The sequence below is a fragment of the Nilaparvata lugens genome, chromosome 2 (assembly GCF_014356525.2).
Source record: "Nilaparvata lugens isolate BPH chromosome 2, ASM1435652v1, whole genome shotgun sequence".
Lineage (NCBI taxonomy): Eukaryota > Metazoa > Arthropoda > Insecta > Hemiptera > Delphacidae > Nilaparvata > Nilaparvata lugens.
This window is the reverse complement of record NC_052505.1, coordinates 79,304,472-79,327,742: the sequence shown is the minus strand read 5'-3', so window position 1 is coordinate 79,327,742 and position 23,271 is coordinate 79,304,472. Positions and strand designations below refer to the sequence as shown.

Sequence of the window (23,271 nt, the reverse complement as noted above, 5' to 3'; positions counted from 1 at the left end):
CACTCAAATGATTCCATTGAAATAATTTTTTTCTAAAATGAGACATGAAAATTGCCTTGATTATTACTATAATTGAGTTTGTAAACAATTCAACATATCTGTGAACAGTGTCAAATTGATCTAGATTTTTGTAATGTGTTGTAAGTACGTTGAGTAGTCACTTATGCTACATGTTCACCTTATTCCATCTTGGGTAATTTTAATAGTTGTCAAGGTGATATTATATTCCAAAAATATTTGAATGGCTTTTCAAATTGAAGGAATTATTGAAGAACTAATTGGAATGGATGAGGCGAATAAAATAAACTTCTTTGTTTGAATATCGTTGATGTACATATTTATTACGGTACCTGCATTTTTAAATAAAGTTTTTAATATCATAGTATAACGTATACCTTTCATTATTTTGAGCAAAAAAGTTTATTTTGGCAAATAAATCAGAGGTTATCAAATTATCATGCTATCATGTTTGTCGAGGTTATCATGTTATCAAATTCACTTTGTGATTGATCCATTCGTCATCATAAAATCTTGGATCACTTATTCTTAGCATCGCTCTTTTATATAAGTAGTAGTATATACATGAACCTGAAAAAAAACAAAATGTCTTATTGAACGATAACTACAATCTGCTCTCATAAAATAGTCCTACCAAACTTTAAAATTGAACTACAGTAATTAGTAGCCAACTTCTATTACCTATATGCATCCTTGGTATAGGAAATTAGGCTTTATTAATTCAAATAATTTTATATTCTCATTAAACACAGCATTTGGTTTAGCAGTGTAGGGAAGAGAAATAAAATAGCCTATGATACGATAGGTACTTCGTGGTATAATATTGTTATTGTGGTGTGTAAAAATATCATAGCAAAAAATCAGAGTCAATATAATATTAGTCCTTAATAATATATCCCGTTCAAAACATGAAGACATAGGCTACTATGAATAAACATTTGAAGGTTCCCAACCAACATAAGTACGGTACCTAATAATAAATGTTGCCTGTGTTGCCTTGTTGCCTATAATCTATTTGCAGACATTTATTATCTTGCTATTAATGTCAGATCTTTACTATATTTCATTTGGTAAGAGATGTTGAATGCCAAATAATAATATTGACAAAAGCTATCAGACTAGTCTCACGGTATGTAACCAAATTTTTTTTAGCAGTTAATTTGGGATTTTATTACCTTGAAATTTATCTTATAAATACGGTATGAAACAATTTGTCAAGATTATTTTTATTATTATTATTATTTTTGAAGGGACGGACTCAAGGATCCAAAGGTTCAAAGAACCCCACACTTCAACCGAAGCTTATTGTGTTCCCAAGTAGTATGTTAGTTAGGCAAACCAATACCTGTGTCCTTTACAAGAACCAGGAGTTTTCCCTATGCCAACATCCCATTCATCACCTGTTTGCTTGTCGCAATCTAGTGTGATATGCTTGGCAGTCTCTTCAGACTGATTAGTCCTCGAGACCTACGTGAGTTCCACTCTGGGCCTTCTTTGAAGGTCCTTCCGCTGAGGAAGGGGCGGCCAAGTTGCCTCTAGGGCGCCTGGCCACCCTCGACTCAGCCTCTTGACCCACATTTAGTCATTTACACCTTCAATATCTGTTATTGAACAACTCTGTTTTGTATGATTTATATTTCAATTGAAGCTATAGGCTTACAGTACATTTAATTTTATTTTATTACGATTGGTATAAGATGTAAAAATTATGTTTTGTAATAACTTACAGCTTATTAGGGACTGCTATACTTACAAAAACGCTGAGAAATGAAGAAAAATGGTAGTCCTTTCGCCCAGTAATGTTTCATTGGCTGGAACCACCTCGTTGAGAGCACATAGATTTGAACAATCAATGTCAAGAGAAAGTATAGCATCGCAATAAAAACTGTTGTCCGGAATCTATCAAATAACAGTTCAACAAAGCCAGCCTGAAAAAAATTAATTAAATGAAATGCATTATTACTCCGTTTTTAAACTATTTTCAACGACACTTCAGTCTAATTGACTAATAGTGTTTTAGACAAAGTGACTGTATAGTAATTAGTCAATTAAACTGTAGTGTCGTTGAAAATAGTTCATAATCGGATTATTTCTTGCAGTTCGTCATGAATAGTGAAATAGATGAACATTATTACTGTTGATAATAGACGGAATATAAGATGAATAATTTGAAAGATGAACTCAAAGATCATTCAATCTAATTAGTATAGAAGTATGTTCCTGTTCTTATAAAATTCAATAGCAACCGTATTATTCGTCAAGAAGAGTTTTTGATACTATTCTAGTAGTAAATAAATATTTGGAAATCTTGATATAGTTGAATGTTGAATGTTGAGGTCTCTCGACACAAAAGAAATAGGCAATTCATGCCAAATTTTGATTTGAAATTTGTTAGTATTGGAGAAAAATTATGACTTTTCTTGAACAAGTAAAATAGTTAGGTAGGTACCTAATTTATTTTTCTCAGAGTAACTTAATGGCAATAGGAATTATCCAACCAATCATTGAGAATTACGGTACACAACTTCCAGAAAAGTACCACAGGCTCAAGCCCAAAACGATCCAAATTTTACTTATTTTCACAACAGTCTAAATTTAGCTGTTTTGTGACTGTTGGAAAAAATACAATTGAAGACTATTTTCGTAAGACAATGTGAAATTTTAATGGGTAATTTATGCTTCTCCTTTTGAGCTGATTATCATTTTTCCTTGAAGGTTTATTCTTCAAGCATTTAATTTCTCAAAAAGAGTAGACCTTATGAATCGTATTGATGATTATCAAAACTAGTTTTTATAACAAGTTCATAGAAAGCTAGTAACATAATATACGTACATTAACTTCATTATACAGAATATTGTACGCATTTAACATGCTTATTAAGGTGCGTACAGATATATGCGCCGCGAACATGAGCAATTCACTTTTAATCAGCTGACTATATCTGTATTTTTAAAGATACGGTAAGATACAGATATAAAAGCTTGGCATTAGCTGATTAAATGTGAATTGCTCATGTTCGCGGTGCGTAAATCTGTACGCACCTTTAAAGAATATACAGTATTATGTGCAGTTGCCTTTTTCCTAGAATATTATATAACTTTTGTATTTATTATAAATTCATATTATAACTTATGAATATATTTTCTTGATCTTGATAACTTGTAATATGAAGCTGATAGAATTTAATTATAAAAACCAGATTGCTATGTCGTAATTTAAGTTTTTAAAAGTGATCATTAATAAGCAGTTTGTAATGAAAAGAGTAATTGAAGAGTATTATAATTTGAATGTATGCATTTACCTGGAAAACATTCGTTTGAAACAAACTAACCAAAAGTAATGTAACAGCAAGTACTTGAAGACCGTCTTGAATTCTGAAATAATAGAATCAAAATGATAAGACAATTCAAAATGGTTACCGGTATTGATTTTTCACCAATTTCATTTTGTAACAGGGAGGCTTGCTACTTCTGATATATTCATTTACATTAACCAATGCACAAATCAAATACATGATATACCATATACCTCGTGATTACTCGTGTATATAATATAATATATTATTCTTCTAGCATACCGGTAGATAGAATAATAATTATGTAACAATAACTTCTAATATACCTATTTTAACAGTTTATTATTCATGCAATAATTCTCTGTTAATATAAGTTACTTAATAAGGATACAGAAGTTGCATTTGATATAAAAAAAACATTTTGAAACCATACCTATTTAAATATGCTATACAGTATTATAGTAAATATTACTTTATTCAAGAATGTATAAACATGATCTTTATACTTATATATTTTTGGTGAAAAGTATTTTTTTTCATGAATCACATTTTTTCCTATTTAACTCTAATTACAAATTACTGGACGTTGATTAGAAATGATTTCTCTGCTGGGAATTATGAAGTAGATATTAATATAATTTCTTAGCCTATTGTTATTATTTTCCAAGAAATGGTTGTTACAAATCAACTCAAATTAATTCAACAATTATTTCAACGTTTAATGAGAAGGAATTTATTTAGCTACGGCAGTACCGTGGTTTATCTCAAATATTTTTTTGATTTGTTGTCAACCAAAGTTATTGTGAAAATCAACAATCAATATGTGAGAACTTGAAAGAGTATGCAAATCATAAAATTCAATACCAGATGAGAAGTCAATGACCCGTTATTTACTCACATAAACAACAACAGAAGGATACTGCTGTCTTGGCGTAGAAAATCAGCAAATGCATTCAGAAGAAGATCAAAAAGCAACAAACACACTTGAACAAAAAGTATGAGTCTGTATCTTGAACTCGATAGCATCTGATGTCAATTTATTACTGACTGTCACCAATTATCAAGAGGTATTGCAACAGTGATAAACTTCTCTGTTGTAGGACCACTCACTGCTTGCCTGTATATCCGCATTTCTCGTTACCATGGTTACGGAAACCAAACAAAGTAACTACCGGTAGTGAAGCTACAGACTATAGATAGGCCAGGATGAAGCTCTTAACTTTTGAACGAGAGCTAGTGGGTCAGATCGCACTCAATCATTGATTTCTTACCACTTCCAAATAAAAATTTAACTGCTTCTGAATTTATTTATTACAATTCTTTGTAATAATAATTTATTATTACAGGCCTCTACTAAAGTCACTTCATAAGAGAACACAAAAAGATTCAATGAATATGAATTAGGGAATAATATTAATAATATATAATATAATATAATATATAGGTAGCGCTACGGTAACCCTTCAAATAAAAATAATTTTAATTTAAGAACAGGTAATTAGGAGATTTTTTCCAACAGTCATGAAGTTTTATGAATCTGACGACCGTTACATAGGCCTATTTATCTATCTCTTCATAATTCGTCTGCGAAACATAGGTTTTTCTGAATTTGAATTCAGTAAATGCTAGTAGGTAAAGTGATAATAATAATGCTACCACTGATCTACTATGATACGTAATACGTAACTGTGTCACCTTCCAGGGTTTATTTATTATTTGAAAAAATCGCATCAACCAAAACAATTTTAGGCTTTCATGTAATTTACGCCGTTCATCTTCATTTTTCAGATGGAAGGATCATCAGAGATGGCTATTCAAGGATTCATAAAAATGGTTCGTATTAAATCATTGATTTCTTACCACTTCCAAATAAAAATTTAACTGCTTCTGAATTTATTTATTACAATTCTTTGTAATAATAATTTATTATTACAGGCCTCTACTAAAGTCACTTCATAAGAGAACACAAAAAGATTCAATGAATATGAATTAGGGAATAATATTAATAATATATAATATAATATAATATATAGGTAGCGCTACGGTAACCCTTCAAATAAAAATAATTTTAATTTAAGAACAGGTAATTAGGAGATTTTTTCCAACAGTCATGAAGTTTTATGAATCTGACGACCGTTACATAGGCCTATTTATCTATCTCTTCATAATTCGTCTGCGAAACATAGGTTTTTCTGAATTTGAATTCAGTAAATGCTAGTAGGTAAAGTGATAATAATAATGCTACCACTGATCTACTATGATACGTAATACGTAACTGTGTCACCTTCCAGGGTTTATTTATTATTTGAAAAAATCGCATCAACCAAAACAGTCTTAGGCTTTCATGTAATTCACGCTTCTCATCTTCATGTTTCAGATGGAAGGATCATCAGAGATGGCTATTCAAGGATTCATAAAAATGGTTCGTATTAAATCATACTATATAGTCTAAAATAATTCAAGAAAGCATATATACCTATGAATCTCTAATCTCATATAAAATATATAGAAGATATTATGTTACTGATTCTCTTGATTGTCAGTCACATAAGCAATTTTAATATACCTAATGATTCAGAGTGATATTTAATGTATAAAATTATGAATTGAATTCGATTATAATTATATTTTTAAATTGGAACTGAAATTTTGTTATTACTGTACTTCGTTTCGTACGATAGTCCTGGTTTTCAAAAATGTCACTACATTAAGCCCAAAGGTATTTCATATTATGAAAAAGAATCGTTCATAACTTAGAAGACCATCTTCCAACCGCAGCTATATCAGCTAATCCATCCTGTCCCCTTTTGCTTACATTATTGATGTGCAAAAGATGGAGTTAATATGGAAATTAAATTTCATTAAAAAGATTTCATTAAAGAATTTCATTAAAAATGGAAAATTTCCAATTCATATTCATCCATTATTCTGTATCTATTTCAATAGTGCTACTTGAAAGTTAAGTTTTGTTACATAGAATCACAACTATAGTCCGAGAGATATTACTTTTTACACGGCTCTCTCTCGAAGAGAGAGAGGCTTGATGCTCTTTCCTTCACTAATCACTCCCACTTAGCCTATCTAACAGCATTCTCCCCCAGAATGCTTACTCCTCTCCACTACTTTGTCCATGCTACAAACTGTGCAAGGAGAAATCAGTTTCTCCTAGTCATTTTAAAAGTAATAAATATTTTGGACTATAATTTTATGTTTGCTTTAAAATAATATTTCATTTTTACATTCAATTAATGGGATGTATGTAAATACCTTACCCGAAACTAGACGTTTCTAAAGGACGACAATGAAAAGGATACTATGGAATTCTATGGAATAAAATTCATATTCTGAAAAATGTAATCTATTGGGAAATAAGTTTCAAAACAGCAATAACTATAATAAAATATAAATTTTCGAATTGAAAAATGCTTGAATTGGCTTTATTTTATTATAGGGTTATAATAAAAGGGTTATTATATATTTTTTATCTTTTATTTCAGTCTTGGTTTGACGAACGTCTAGTTTGGAACGTTTCAGAAACAGGTGTGACAGGATTCGTGCCTGAGCAAGACATTTGGAGACCACACCTCGTAGAAATAAAGAACAGAGGGTGAGTCAAGCAAGCTAGCAAGCAAGAGTCAATACAACAGAGACCAGCATCTTCATATACTACGATAAGGAACTCATCACATAATGATGTGATCATCACATTTCCTCACAATGAATCAGTTTTGATATATATTTTTCAATATGAAGGAAATAAGAATAGTAATTCATCAATTGGCATAACATATGTTTCGATTAATGTCACAATAATTGAAAGGTTACAGAATCCAAATAACAGCAGTAATACAGAGAGAGATCGAAAAGTCGCGCACATGTGAATGAACCTTCCTGTAAAACTAATAGTTGACCGAAGCGAAGCTGAGGTCTTAGTTTCGACTCGATCGGCTTTTGTCTGTTTGTTTGTACCGCAGTTACAGTCGCAGCTATTGTCCGATTTGGATGAAATTTGGCATGCAAGTTCTTTGAAACAAGGCGCAAAAACGTATGTGTAACGATTTTTGATAAGACCTCCGGTTTTTTGTAATATTTAAAAAACCGTAGACTAACCTCAAAAGCTACTTTTCCGTATCTTTGAAGATACAGCAATTAATCTTCCTACTTTTTCGCATAGGCATAACAAGCCATAACATTGAATCCATTTTTTCCATTATTCCGTCAGTTGACCGATTTCTTATAATTGATTATTAAAAAAGTTGTAATATATGTTTATATTGTAAATATGGAGACGATATAAAGGTACCTCCTTGATAAGTCCGGTGTCCCTGCAAACAGTGTCTCTAGCAATCACAATGGAGAAAATAATATATGACATGGCTAAATCTTCACAATGTACTGTACTTACCGTACTGGCCCTTCTCATTAGATTGAAAGTTGTATTCATGAGCGAGGTCCACTGTTCGCAGAACTACTAGTAGCCTAGTTTCCATGAATTATTTAACGCTGGCTTTGCAAAATTGCACCACATGTAGTACCTACAACAATTTAGTTCGACAAACCTCTCATGATGTATGAAATTAATTGTTATGATAATTTCTCAGCAAGAAAGTACATATAATAGAGTAGCCTAGCCTAGGTAATCCAGAAAATTGTTAGTTACAATATTGCATCTTGTCGGGAATTATTATCTATTATCTTGAAATGGAATGATTATTATCTATTAGTCTTCATTAAAAAAAAACAAAATAGCATCAATTTCACAGAAATACATAATGATTACCCTACTAGGAATAGATTAAATAAAAATATTCAATTTCCCCAGCTTAGTAATTCTATCAAACTTTCAATTATTTTCATCTAGCCCACTGGTTTCACAGAAATGTTTCCCCAGAACTAACACCGAGTGAGCGCTGCACTGTAGCTGTTTATAGGCGGAGGGTTGGTGTGTGGCTCCTCAGCATCGGGGCTGAAGCGACGCGACGGATGATCTACTTTTTTCGCCCTATATTTGAAAAGTTACATCTTCCATTTTTAGATCTCTTTTTTCAAATTTTCTATTTTAAAAGTTTTCTTCTCGTTTGCCTTAAAGCTGAATAAACCCCTGATTGCTGTCGGATAGAATTCTCAATGAAATGTTTTCATCAAAATCAACCCGAACTTTCACTTGAAGGATATATTTTATTTGTTAAATTTTAATTCATCTATTATATTTTTTCAATTACCTACCGTATATAATTAATTTATTTTCTCCATGTTGTCCATATGTGATACATAATTATTACAAAATTAACATTGTTTGCTATGCGACTCCTCCCCGCACACGGACATGTCATCCAAGCAGGTAGCCTATTCATATTTTTTATTTTATCTAAATTCAATTGTATTTTAAATGAATGAATATAAATTCTATTTAAAAAATCTCTTTTTTCATATTTTTCAAAAATAAATTTAGAAAAAATTAAGATGTGTAGAGACACTCTCTCTACTTGACTTCATCATAGCGTATTTACCAAACAAGATTATTGATTTTTTTCAAATTCTATGCAAATCTTCCTCATTATTCATACAGATTTGATGGAGAGCCTATATATCACACACATGGAAAGAAAGAGAGGAATTTCAATTCGGAGATTCAATCGACGATTGTACGGAATGGAGATATAACATCAGTGCACACAATCAGGTTAACTGCGAAATGCGTTGCAGATTTGAAAGAATGGCCCAGAGATAGGGCCACGTGTGAAGCTTTCATTGGTGCTCAAGCTATTCAGAATATCAATTTAACATCTTTCCATGACGAGGTAAGATAATATTTGTGAAATATTAATTAAATAGAATAGCTCTTACAATTTATTTTCATTTTTTTTCGGATTGGATTCTACGGGTTTGTAGATTTGACACCTAGTGAGATCGAACCCCCAATTTAATGAGTAGAATGGAGAAAATAATATTTGGAAAGAAGATTTTATTCATTCGTTTATCATTGTGTCCTATTACTAGTCGTAACATATCATTGTGGGAGACATTTTTATTAGACACGGTAACTGAGTTATTTTTGTATTAATAGGATGAAAATTTTGGAAGAAAAAGAAAAGATTTATTCTCCACAATTGAATTGCAAGCACAGGAGACAAGTGATTGTGTTCAGTGACTTCTGTAAGAGTAGCCTGAATAGATCACCTGAATGCTTTCTATGAGGTATACCTTAGCTAAAATGATCACCACACATGACACTTTTGAAAATCTGGACTTTGAATGAATTCATGCTTTCTATGAGATATGCCTTAGCTAAGATGATCACTAAACATGACAGATTTAAAAATGAAAACTTATCAAGCGCATGAGAAGGTAAGATTAATTTAATTTTGTATTTTGAAATTGGAAATTAAAAAATGAAAGTACTCTTTATCCAACTTTATTTCACACAACATGTTTCGACGTATAATGTCATTTTATCATTTCTACATAAATAAGTAGCTCTTACCAAGAAATTTAAATTTTTTAAATTAATTAAATTTTTTAAATGAATTGAATTTTCAAATTAATTAAATTTTCAAATTATTTAATTTAGAAATTTAAAAATTATTGGACTCTGACAGACTTCACTTCTTCAAATAACTATTAAATTCCATTCCAGTACATTTTTTCGAGTTATATGGAATCTGAAATGGAAGATTGGATGTTGACAAATATTAGTGAGAAGAAGTTGGATCTGAAGACCCCACAGAACGGATTCGATCAAATTTTAAGCATTACATTGGAGCTACAAACCACCGGTAATATCCTCACCAGACTTCTCATTTATCCAGGTTAGGTAAGTGAATAGCCCTATATTATCAGTTTTTCAATCATTATTAATGTTATATTTATTTAATCATTTCAATTATTATATTGATATTGAGTACACCTTTCTTCAATTTCTGGAATTGTGATTATAGTTACTTCGATAATGGTTTAGAATATACAGAGGTTATACTTTCTTGAATTTGTCACCTGGTCATATGGGACATATTATTATATTAATCATATATTTATCTCATATTGATCAGGATTTTAGAGTTCTTGAATTAAAATTTCAATGAACAGTAGGTCTATTTTGTCTTTGAAAAATCTTTTTTGTCATCGACAGGAAGATTGTTTATTTTATTTGTTGTCAATATTAACGTTAGCATCTTTCTATTTTTAATAACAAACGTGCGCTTGTGCGATAGATAGAAATATGTACTCGAGATGGCTTTCATGTTTGGAATTGACTGAGTTGATATTAATACCCAAAATTTATCTTTCCGGATGAGAGCTCATTCGTTAGGACTGTGAGTAAAGTCCGGCTGATACAATGAAAAAGGATAGACTTGTTTCGTTTTATAATACAGTTATTCTGTCACAGATCGGGCAGTTTAAAAATAATTGTATTATTAAGGGAGACAGGTTCTGAAACTATTCATTGGTTTAGTTAATTTTGTTTTTTATACTAACTGTAAAATCCTGATCAATATGAGATAAATATAATATGATTAATATATATGTCCCATATTACCAGGTGACAAATTCTACATATTCTTTAAGTTCCCGTATATATTATTCAGTACTACAGCGCAGTATGAGCGTTGGCCGCCTCTACTACAGATTTCCACGTTTCTCGGTTTTCTCTGTCTTTTATCTCCACCCTCTACATTCCATTTCTTGGTGATCATCTCTCGACTTCATCCTCTCACCTTAATCTTGGTCGTCCTTTCTTTATTCTGGAATGCAGCCTCTCTTTGAATACGGTACTAAGGAATTCTGCTCTTATTCGTTCTATATTAACATATGGTATGAACATTTTTCAATTATAATTAAGAGATTGGAATAAGAAAATATACATGCTAAAAGACGAACTTTAACCCTAAAAAACCACCTTAGAGTTAAAATATTGCCAAAGATTTCTTAGTGCGCCTCTGAAAGGCCAACTAAACATACCTACCAAATTTGAACGTTTTGATCCGGTAGATTTTTAGTTCTGCGAGTGAGTGAGTGAGTGAGTCAGTCAGTCAGTGAGTGAGTGCCGTTTCGCTTATATATATATATATATATATATATATATATATATATATATATATATATATATATATATATATATATATATATATATATATATATATATATATATATATATATATATATATATATATATATATATATATATATATATATATATATATATATATATATATATATATATATATATATATATATATATATATATATATATATATATATATATATATATATATATATATATATATATATATATATATATATATATATATATATATATATATATATATATATATATATATATATATATATATATATATATATATATATATATATATATATATATATATATATATATATATATATATATATATATATATATATATATATATATATATATATATATATATATATATATATATATATATATATATATATATATATATATATATATATATATATATATATATATATATATATATATATATATATATATATATATATATATATATATATATATATATATATATATATATATATATATATATATATATATATATATATATATATATATATATATATATATATATATATATATATATATATATATATATATATATATATATATATATATATATATATATATATATATATATATATATATATATATATATATATATATATATATATATATATATATATATATATATATATATATATATATATATATATATATATATATATATATATATATATATATATATATATATATATATATATATATATATATATATATATATATATATATATATATATATATATATATATATATATATATATATATATATATATATATATATATATATATATATATATATATATATATATATATATATATATATATATATATATATATATATATATATATATATATATATATATATATATATATATATATATATATATATATATATATATATATATATATATATATATATATATATATATATATATATATATATATATATATATATATATATATATATATATATATATATATATATATATATATATATATATATATATATATATATATATATATATATATATATATATATATATATATATATATATATATATATATATATATATATATATATATATATATATATATATATATATATATATATATATATATATATATATATATATATATATATATATATATATATATATATATATATATATATATATATATATATATATATATATATATATATATATATATATATATATATATATATATATATATATATATATATATATATATATATATATATATATATATATATATATATATATATATATATATATATATATATATATATATATATATATATATATATATATATATATATATATATATATATATATATATATATATATATATATATATATATATATATATATATATATATATATATATATATATATATATATATATATATATATATATATATATATATATATATATATATATATATATATATATATATATATATATATATATATATATATATATATATATATATATATATATATATATATATATATATATATATATATATATATATATATATATATATATATATATATATATATATATATATATATATATATATATATATATATATATATATATATATATATATATATATATATATATATATATATATATATATATATATATATATATATATATATATATATATATATATATATATATATATATATATATATATATATATATATATATATATATATATATATATATATATATATATATATATATATATATATATATATATATATATATATATATATATATATATATATATATATATATATATATATATATATATATATATATATATATATATATATATATATATATATATATATATATATATATATATATATATATATATATATATATATATATATATATATATATATATATATATATATATATATATATATATATATATATATATATATATATATATATATATATATATATATATATATATATATATATATATATATATATATAGAAAAAACATTCCTAATTCTTCAGTTCACCTTCTCGCCTAGCCTATAAAAGTGTAAATCCACCTAACGGTACACGATGGTTCGACCGAACAGAGGCACGCCTAAGAATGAGGTCAATGCTCCGAAGCCAGCTATTTCTGGAGCTTTGTCCGAAGAGACCCTCCTCATTATTCGACAGCAAATCGAAGAGTCTGTCCACAGTGCTGTATCAATGGCTGTGAAATCTATTTTCGAGGAACTTCAGGCATTGAAGGAGGAGAACAAACAGCTGCACGATAGAATTCGTGAGCTGGAGGTGTCTTGTCACCTGAAGGTCGACGACCTCGAGCAATATGGGCGCCGACATTCTATACGTATTTTTGGGATCCCGGAGAGCGACAAAGAAGACACGGACCTGCTGGCGCTCGATGTCTTTAACAAGAAGCTGAACGTGCCCGTGACTCTGGCGGATGTCAACCGCTCGCATCGCGTTGGAAGGCGTCAACCACCTCAACAAGGGCAAGCGAAACCTAAGGACCGACCCATCATAGTTCGACTCTGCAGCTACCGGACCAGGAAGATGATCTTCGACGCTAAGAAGAAGCTGAAGGGTTCCGGCGTCACCATTCGCGAGGATCTGACTGCGGAGCGTCTCAAGATCCTCAACGCTGCGGCCGACCGTCATGGGCATAGGAATGTCTGGTCATCGGACGGGAGGATCAAGATCTCTATCGGCGAGGGAGGATCCAAGAGGGTCCACACAGTCGAGAGGATGACCGACCTTCAAAAAATAAAGGTAAATTAAATCATTTCAGGATTCGATTACTAAGGTGCCCTTCACTACAATAATAGGAAATTCGTATTAAAACATTTCACATTAGATATACCTTGGCATTTTTCATGAGCTGGCTTTCTGTTCTATAAATGAATCTTTCCACTGCTATTTATGATTATGTATGAGGCAATTATTTCAAACTAAGGAGATCCACATTTGTTAATACTGATTAATAATTTATCTTGATATTAATTCCCAAAACTACGTTCAATGCATCAACTACTATACTCCAGAGGGTACTTAGAGAATCATTATCTCTATTCTTACTAATAATTATTACATCTCTTACCAAAATTATTTCCATAATTAATAATTTTCGAAATGCTGAATTTCAAATAAATTGGATGATTAACATACGTTATAGATATGGATGTAATCTATAGGTAAAGATAGTAATCTCTTCTATATAAGGTGTACATAATGATATCTCTACTGTTGCCACAGCTCGAGCAATAGAAGCAAATGTGTGAAGAATTATTGATAGAACGGAGGGGTGGGTAGTCTGTTCATATGCTTATATAGGGGCTGTGTTTCATTTAACGTTATCTTAGACATTCATCACTAAAATATTACAGTTCTCAATTTACTACTTTTATTGTTATTGCAACTCCCAATAGTTAATTATACTTCTAATACTATATAATATTTTTCACACTTCACCGTTCAATCCTATTTAAAACTCATCTAAAATAATCTAGCACTTTCTCCATCGTCTCCTCTACTTCTTATTTTTCTTTCTAATTTCTCTTCTTGATCTTATATTTATAATGATTACTTGAATATTGTTGTTTGCGATGATGATTATTATTCTTTTCTATTCTTCTTCTTCTTCTTCTTCTTTTCTTCTTCTTCTTCTCTTCTTCTTCTTCTTCTTCTCTCCTTGATTAATTCAAGATCACAATACGATGTTCTATTCTTATTCTATAGTTCAGTTCATAAGTTCTTCTCAATTTGTGCACATTCCTTCTTTCTCTTCTTCTTCTTCTTCTTCTTCTTCTCTTCTTCTTCTTCTTCTTCTTCTTCTTCTTCTTTCTTCTTCTTCTTCTTCTTCTCTTCTTTCTTCTTCTTCTTCTTCTTCTTTCTTCTTCTTTCTTCTTCTTCTCTCCTTGATTAATTCAAGATCACAATACGATGTTCTATTTCTTATTCTATAGTTCAGTTTCATAAGTTCTTCTCAATTTGTGCACATTCCTTCTTTCTCTTCTTTTCTTCCCTATTATTATCATTATTTTCCCTGTGATTTTTTCACTAGCTATCCAGCATGTTCAAATGTTTATTTCTCTTTCTATATCTATTTATCTTTCTACCTTTTCTCTTTCTATCTGATTACCTTCTACTAGTATCCATATATTATATTATAATATCCATATATTTATCCATATAATATTCGATTCTTTCCCACATTAAATCATACTATTCCTCTTCAATTTTATGCGAATATTATTCATTATCAGTTGTATTATGTATCTTTTCTCAATTGATAACTTTCTTCAAAGATTTTTCGTTTTTCTGCTGGCTTTTTCTTCTCTTTTTCAGTTTTTACTGGATCCCATTTCGCTCTATCTCCACCATGAACACGATCTTCCACTACTGGATTCCATCTCTCTCTATCTCCACTTGGACTCGATTTTCCACCACTGGATTCCATCTCTCTCTGTCTCCACTTGGACTCGATCTTCCACTACTGGATTCCTTCTCGCTTACCTCCACTTGGACCCGATTCTTCCACTACTGGATACCTACTCGCTCTATCTCCACTTGGACCAGATCTCCCACTACCAGTTCTTCCTCAATCTTCATCTTATTCACCATTAGGATTATTCATCACCGGAACTCCACACATCTACATCTTATTGTGTTTAGTGAATTTTTTGAACTAGTGCTTTAAATAGTGAAGGGAGCCAAACTGTCAAGGCATACTGAATGCACTCGAATCAAGAGACTTTTTCATTTAGGTTAAGTTTTATCAGTTTCATCCCCATTTTCCCCGTCATGTGTCGTTCTGAGGTCGGTTCACGATTGGTCTGCTGCTTCCATGATGCCTCTCACTGACACGTCAGCTCGCACGCCCTCAAGTAGGTATGATTATTTCAATAATAGTAATAATGACGCAGGTATGTTTCTAGCAAATAAGCTCCACTCTTTCAAAAAACTTTTCAAGGCTGCTCACCTTAACGTACAATCCCTCAGTTGCCACATTGATGAACTCAGAGCAATCTTCCGTTTTCAGGACTTCAATATAATCGGAATTTCCGAATCATTTTTGAAGCCTAGTATTTCATCAAATTTTGTTGCATTGCCTGGATATAATCTTTTCCGGAATGATAGATTAAATAAAGCTTGTGGGGGTGTAGCAATTTATGTGAAAGATGGTATCAAAACAAAAGTTTTAATCACATCTAAACAAGAGTATTGTTCCAGACCAGAGTTTATGCTACTTGAATTATCCTTATCTAGTACTGATAAATTACTCGTTGGTATCTGTTATCGCCCACCAAAAATAGGTCATTTCACAGATTTCGAAAATGCCTTGCTTTCTCTTATCTTTTTCAGTTTTTACTGGATCCCATTTCGCTCTATCTCCACCATGAACACGATCTTCCACTACTGGATTCCATCTCTCTCTATCTCCACTTGGACTCGATTTTCCACCACTGGATTCCATCTCTCTCTGTCTCCACTTGGACTCGATCTTCCACTACTGGATTCCTTCTCGCTTACCTCCACTTGGACCCGATTCTTCCACTACTGGATACCTACTCGCTCTATCTCCACTTGGACCAGATCTCCCACTACCAGTTCTTCCTCAATCTTCATCTTATTCACCATTAGGATTATTCATCACCGGAACTCCACACATCTACATCTTATTGTGTTTAGTGAATTTTTTTTGAACTAGTGCTTTAAATAGTGAAGGGAGCCGAACTGTCAAGGCATGCTGAATGCACTCGAATCAAGAGACTTTTTCATTTAGGTTAAGTTTTATCAGTTTCATCCCCATTTTCCCCGTCATGTGTCGTTCTGAGGTCGGTTCACGATTGGTCTGCTGCTTCCATGATGCCTCTCACTGACACGTCAGCTCGCTCGCCCTCAAGTAGGTATGATTATTTCAATAATAGTAATAATGACGCAGGTATGTTTCTAGCAAATAAGCTCCACTCTTTCAAAAAACTTTTCAAGGCTGCTCACCTTAACGTACAATCCCTCAGTTGCCACATTGATGAACTCAGAGCAATCTTCCGTTTTCAGGACTTCAATATAATCGGAATTTCCGAATCATTTTTGAAGCCTAGTATTTCATCAAATTTTGTTGCATTGCCTGGATATAATCTTTTCCGGAATGATAGATTAAATAAAGCTTGTGGGGGTGTAGCAATTTATGTGAAAGAAGGTATCAAAACAAAAGTTTTAATCACATCTAAACAAGAGTATTGTTCCAGACCAGAGTTTATGCTACTTGAATTATCCTTATCTAGTACTGATAAATTACTCGTTGGTATCTGTTATCGCCCACCAAAAATAGGTCATTTCACAGATTTCGAAAATGCCTTGCTTTCTCTTATGCCTTGTTATAACCGTATACTAGTTATGGGGGATATGAACACCGACTTGAACATGACAAATCGTAACTTTGACTACTTTCAACTGACTACAATTTTCCAATGCCTAAACATGACTATTTTACCTCTCGATCCAACTCATCATACTAATGAATCAGACACACTCATTGACCTTCTCATTGTTAGTGATCCCAATGAGGTTGTTCAAGCAGGCCAAATCTCAGTCCCAGCTATTTCTAGACATGATTTGATCTACTGTGTACTTTCCCATAAGATACCCAAGCCAGAACAGAAAATTATCACTTATAGAGACTTCAAAAACTTTGATGAAGCCGCCTTCCTGACTGATGTGGCTCAGACTCCATGGCATCAAATTGAAGCATTACCCTCAGTTGATGACATGGTCAAGACTTTCGAGAATTGGACTTTGACTTTGTATGACAAACATGCACCTTATGTGACAAGGAGGATTAATAGAAAACGACGAGTACCGTGGATGACTGAAGACATACTTAAGATGATGGGACGTAGAGACAAAGCACATAGAAAATTTAAAAAGACATTTGACTTGGACAGTTTGATAGAGTATAGGAGCCTTAGAAATAGGGTTAAACAGGAATTACGGAACTCAAAGATTAGGTACTTGAATTCGTTTATGACAAACAATAGACAAGACTCTAAATCACTTTGGCAGGGAATAAAAGAATTCGGGCTTGGCAAACAGAAATCGAATCCACAAATTGACTTACCATTGAATAATATAAATGACCATTTCGTTTCACACTCTAACCAACGCGACGAAGTTGTCATTGCTAATCACATCGATGATCTTGAAGAGCAGGTTACAAACTTAGATTTACCAATCACTGATCAATTTCATTTCCATCCAATCTCAGAAGAAGACACTTTCAGAGCAATTCAACGTATTCATAGTAATGCTACGGGTGTAGACAAAATTCCTATTAAATTTATCAAGAAGATGTTATTTGCTGTTTTACCAACCATTACATACATTTTCAACAAGTCACTTGAAGAAGGCATTTTCCTGAAAACTGGAAGTTTGCTCTGGTTCGCCCTCTAAATAAAGTTCCATCACCCAATAAAGTTGAGGATTTTAGACCAATCAGTATTTTACCTGCATTGTCCAAAGTGCTAGAAAGACTCATTCATGCTCAAGTTGTAAAATTTCTAGACAACAATAGTAAGCTTCATAACTTTCAATCAGGCTTTAGAAAATTCCATTCAACTGAGACAGCTCTGCTTCGTGTCACTGATGATATAAGGTTAGCTATGGACCAAAGAAAATGCACCATCCTCACCCTATTTGATTTTTCTAAAGCATTCGATACTGTTGATCATACAGTCCTTCTGAATAAGTTGGCTATTCTTGGTTTCAGTCACAACTCGTTAGTTTGGTTTAAATCCTATCTATTAGGTAGGAAACAATGTGTATCTGTCGGTGACAAAAAGTCAACTTGGAAAAACGTTATGCATGGAGTACCACAAGGTTCAATTTTAGGCCCTCTCCTCTTCACTTTGTATGCTAATGACCTTTCTTCCATTATCAAATTCTCCAGTTTCCATACTTATGCAGACGACCTTCAAATCTATTTAAGCTGTCCCATAACAAAAATTAATGAAACAGTTGGAATAATGAATCAGGATATCAATTCGATAGTGGAATGGACAAAGAAAAATGGCCTTAAGCTTAATCCCATCAAAACACAACCCATTATAATTGGATATTCTCGTCTTATAAACAATATTGACCTTGAATCGATTCACAAAATTAGTGTAGACGGTAATGACATTCCTTACTGTAGCTCAGTTAAAAATTTAGGCATTATTATGAATAATACTCTTGACTGGTCAGAACAAGTGAACAAAACTTGTAAAAAGGTATTCTCAGCCATGCATGCATTGAAGAAAATGCACGATATCCTCCCTAGAAACATTAAATTATTATTGGTTCAATCTCTCATCTTCCCACATTTAATGTATTGTAATTCTGTTCTTAACGATATGCAAGTCACTCTGAATGATAAACTACAGCGTTGCCAAAATTATTGTCTACGTTTCGTCTACTCTCTCCAACGCCATGATCATATCACCCCAGCCCACATTGCTAGTTCAACATTAAAGCTTCCCGATCAGAGGCTTTTTCGAATAGTCAAGCTTGTTAGAGATATCTTGATATACGGTAATCCGAACTATTTTAAAGATGATTTCAAATTTGTCTCTGAAGGTAGGAGGATAGATGCTTCACATACTAGAACCGGAGAAAGTACTTTAAGGATACCCAATCATCGAACTACTATTTTCACAAAATCCTTCTTAGTCAGTGCCTGTCGTGCATGGAATGCACTTCCTGTTTCTATCAGGTCCATCGAGAGCCGAGCGAGCTTCATCCTAACTTTAAAAAAACATCTTTTGGAACAAATGACTGAAACTGTCCGGCCCTAGAACGATCACATGACATCCATCCCCCACCCATCCCACAAATACAAACCTTTAAACCATGTTATAGAACGAATTGTATATATATATATATTATATAAACTCATGTTATTTCAATTATCCACTGCATAATGCTGTATATTACTGAAAGTTGATAACCCTGATCTACTTTCAGCCTACTTCATTTTATTTATTTGATCTTATCTACCTATATAATTATTTTACTCTATCAATTTTCTGTTTTTTTTTCTCTTTAATATTCATATTGATTAAAACTTTTACAATATTTCCATTAATAAATAAATCCTTAGTTTAAATAACGAAATTAACGTTTTGGTAGAGAGTTAGTGGGGAGGATATTTTTAATATTCTTTCCGAAGAATGGACATTGATATGTCCAAAGCTCCGCCAATTTATGTAGATGCATAACAATATGATTATTATCTATAGTTATTATATTACAAACTGCTTTTTCATATCATATACAGTTCAATAATTATTTTCTTAGTCTATATTATGTAAATTCATCTATAATTTTGCTGTATTGTACTAACTATAAAATCCTGATCAATATGAGATAAATATATGATTAATATATATGTCCCATATGACCAGGTGACAAATTCTACATATTCTATAAGTTCCCGTATATATTATTCAGTACTACAGCGCAATATGAGCGTTGGCCGCCTCTACTACAGATTTCCACGTTTCTCGGTTTTCTCTGTCTTTTATCTCCACCCTCTACATTCCATTTCTTGGTGATCATCTCTCGACTTCATCCTCTCACCTTAATCTTGGTCGTCCTTTCTTTATTCTGGAATGCAGCCTCTCTTTGAATACGGTACTAAGGAATTCTGCTCTTATTCGTTCTGCAGATATGTCCAAACCAATCAAGTCGCTGCGTCTTTATAAATCTGATAATATTTTAGCCTTTTATCAATGATTCCAGCTTTGATTTGGTTTTTCTCCGCCATTTCTCTCCTGCTTTAACTGGACCATAAATATTTCCGAAAATCTCCCGTTAAAAAACGACCAAGTGGTTTTCATTTTCTTTTGTTAACTGCTTCCAAGATTCACAGCCATACTTTATTACTACAGATCGAATAAGGCTTTCATATGGTTTTAGTTTTGTATTTTTATGAACCTGTTTTTCAAGATTTTAATATTACTGAAGTATGCTCTATTTCCAGCTAATACATACTCATCTTTGCTGTAACTAATCTTGTTTCCGTTGTTCAATTCAACTTCCAATGATGATCCTTACACCTTGATAAAATTTCCTGACCGATTCTGAGAATTTGTGAAACTCCTCTAGTTTGACTCCTTGCTATTTTCCGTGTGATATCATGTTCCCGTATTGTACTTCTTTCATTTTTTTTCAATTATTCATCTAGATCCTTTTTCAATAATTTTGTAATTAATTAGGTATTGTAAATTTTTTGTTTGTACAGCTTCAGCAGCTGTAACACTGGCATTGTTGGTTTTGAGATTTGATAACAGTATACGACTGTTCACTCTCGTATTTTCTTTCATCATCCACACATACCTTCTACAAATACTGGCATTTCATATGCCAGACTGCGGAGCTGATTCTCCATACTTAGGTGAGTTAAATTATATTAATAAAATATAAGCAACCTCCTAGTGTTAATTTCTTGTTAAATTTTATTCTTCACTCAACATATTATATCTCGCGAACCAATTTAGGATCATTAATAATAATGAGAGAGTGATGCCCACATAAGCTCTTAGGCTTGTGTGTGAGTAATGAGTGAGAGGGATGATGATAATGAGAGATGACGACTACTTTTTAGGTAATCGGGTCATTATTGGTTTTATATTTAGTCGATTTCCCAATTGAGTTAGGTATTATAAAGTCTCAAGTGATTCTGAAATAGAAATGATTATATAGTCGTCAGTGAAATAAAATACGTACCTACTGATAGTACCAATAGAGCCATAAGGGAAAAGTCCTTCATTCCTAAAACAAACAACAGCACTGAAGACGTCCTCTCCACCTCCACATTATAAAACCAATCACTTCAGTTTTATGGTTTCCAATAATATTATTCTCCAACATAATGGTGATTATGGTCTCCAATAACATTATTCTCCATCATAATAATGATTATGGTCTCCAATAATATTATTCTCCATCATAATAATGAGTTTATGGTCTCCAATAATATTATTCTCCATCATAATAATGATTATGGTCTCCAATAATATTATTCTCCATCATAATAATGATTATGGTCTCCAATAATATCATTCTCCATCATAATAATGAGTATATGGTCTCCAATAATATTATTCTCCATCATAATAATGATTATTGTCTCCAAAATCATAATTATCATGGTTCTAAGAGCACGTCATTCCAAATCACAATAAGCTCATAATTATTAAAAATATTTGCTGTCTATGAAAAGCCATTCTTTTGTTGCATTTTCATAAACTTGAATATTCTCTGTTTCAGTGAAATATTTTGTCAACTCTATTATTATCATTGGACTTATAATGGTGGAAACGATCGTAGTGAGATCTATATCATCAATAAAGCAGATGTCAACATCGGTTGTCATGCTTTTGAGATATCTGGAAACTTTCAAAATTTTTGATTTGCTCATCATCCGCCGTCACCAAGTGAGTCTTCCAATAATCATATGAATGTATTAACAGCATTTCCATTCTTTAGGCCTATAAATATCAATTTCATATGAATATAATGTATTGATAGCATATCCATTCTTTAGGCCTATAACGAGTACGAGAGCAGTTGCAAAGCAAATCAATTCAAGTGCTTCATCTGTGTGGCGTGTACTAAACAAGGAAAGACTTCACCCCTTCCGCTTTCAAAAAGTTCACTCATTGGTTGAACGCGACTATGAGCCAAGAGTAAACTGTGCCCGTTGGTTTCTTCAGCAAGACATTATCCAACCAAATTTTCTAGAAAATGTGTTATTTACCGATG

General features: G+C 30.4%; 2 protein-coding genes across 4 annotated transcripts in view; one reads left to right on the top strand and one right to left on the bottom strand.

The window, feature by feature from the left end:
* LOC111046919 (acetylcholine receptor subunit beta) overlaps positions 1–23,271 on the top strand; it is a 31,400-nt gene that overhangs the window by 4,678 nt on the left and 3,451 nt on the right. For all 3 annotated transcript variants that reach the window (XM_039421836.1, XM_039421835.1, XM_039421837.1), the window contains 6 exons: positions 5,103–5,147; positions 6,812–6,921; positions 8,884–9,115; positions 9,952–10,128; positions 21,749–21,901; positions 22,777–22,943. In XM_039421836.1, the coding sequence (XP_039277770.1) occupies positions 5,103–5,147; positions 6,812–6,921; positions 8,884–9,115; positions 9,952–10,128 (564 nt within the window). In that variant the 3' untranslated portion in view covers positions 21,749–21,901; positions 22,777–22,943. The remainder of the gene's footprint in view (positions 1–5,102; positions 5,148–6,811; positions 6,922–8,883; positions 9,116–9,951; positions 10,129–21,748; positions 21,902–22,776; positions 22,944–23,271) is intronic.
* Positions 315–4,464, bottom strand: LOC111046920 (transmembrane protein 138). The gene is made up of 4 exons (XM_022332572.2): positions 4,213–4,464; positions 3,321–3,393; positions 1,772–1,946; positions 315–588 (listed from the first exon to the last, which is right to left on the bottom strand). Exons 1-4 carry the CDS (start codon positions 4,338–4,340, stop codon positions 482–484), a joined length of 483 nt encoding a protein of 160 aa, XP_022188264.1. The 5' UTR covers positions 4,341–4,464; the 3' UTR covers positions 315–481.

Coding starts and splice junctions, on each gene's coding strand:
- LOC111046920 (XM_022332572.2), bottom strand. CDS start 4,340: ATGCTATCGAGTTCAAGATACAGACTCATACTTTTTGTTCAAGTGTGT. Junction 3,394..4,212: donor ATCCTTCTGTTGTTGTTTAT/GTGAGTAAATAA, acceptor CTATTATTTCAG/AATTCAAGACGGTCTTCAAG. Junction 1,947..3,320: donor TTCAAACGAATGTTTTCCAG/GTAAATGCATAC, acceptor AATTTTTTTCAG/GCTGGCTTTGTTGAACTGTT.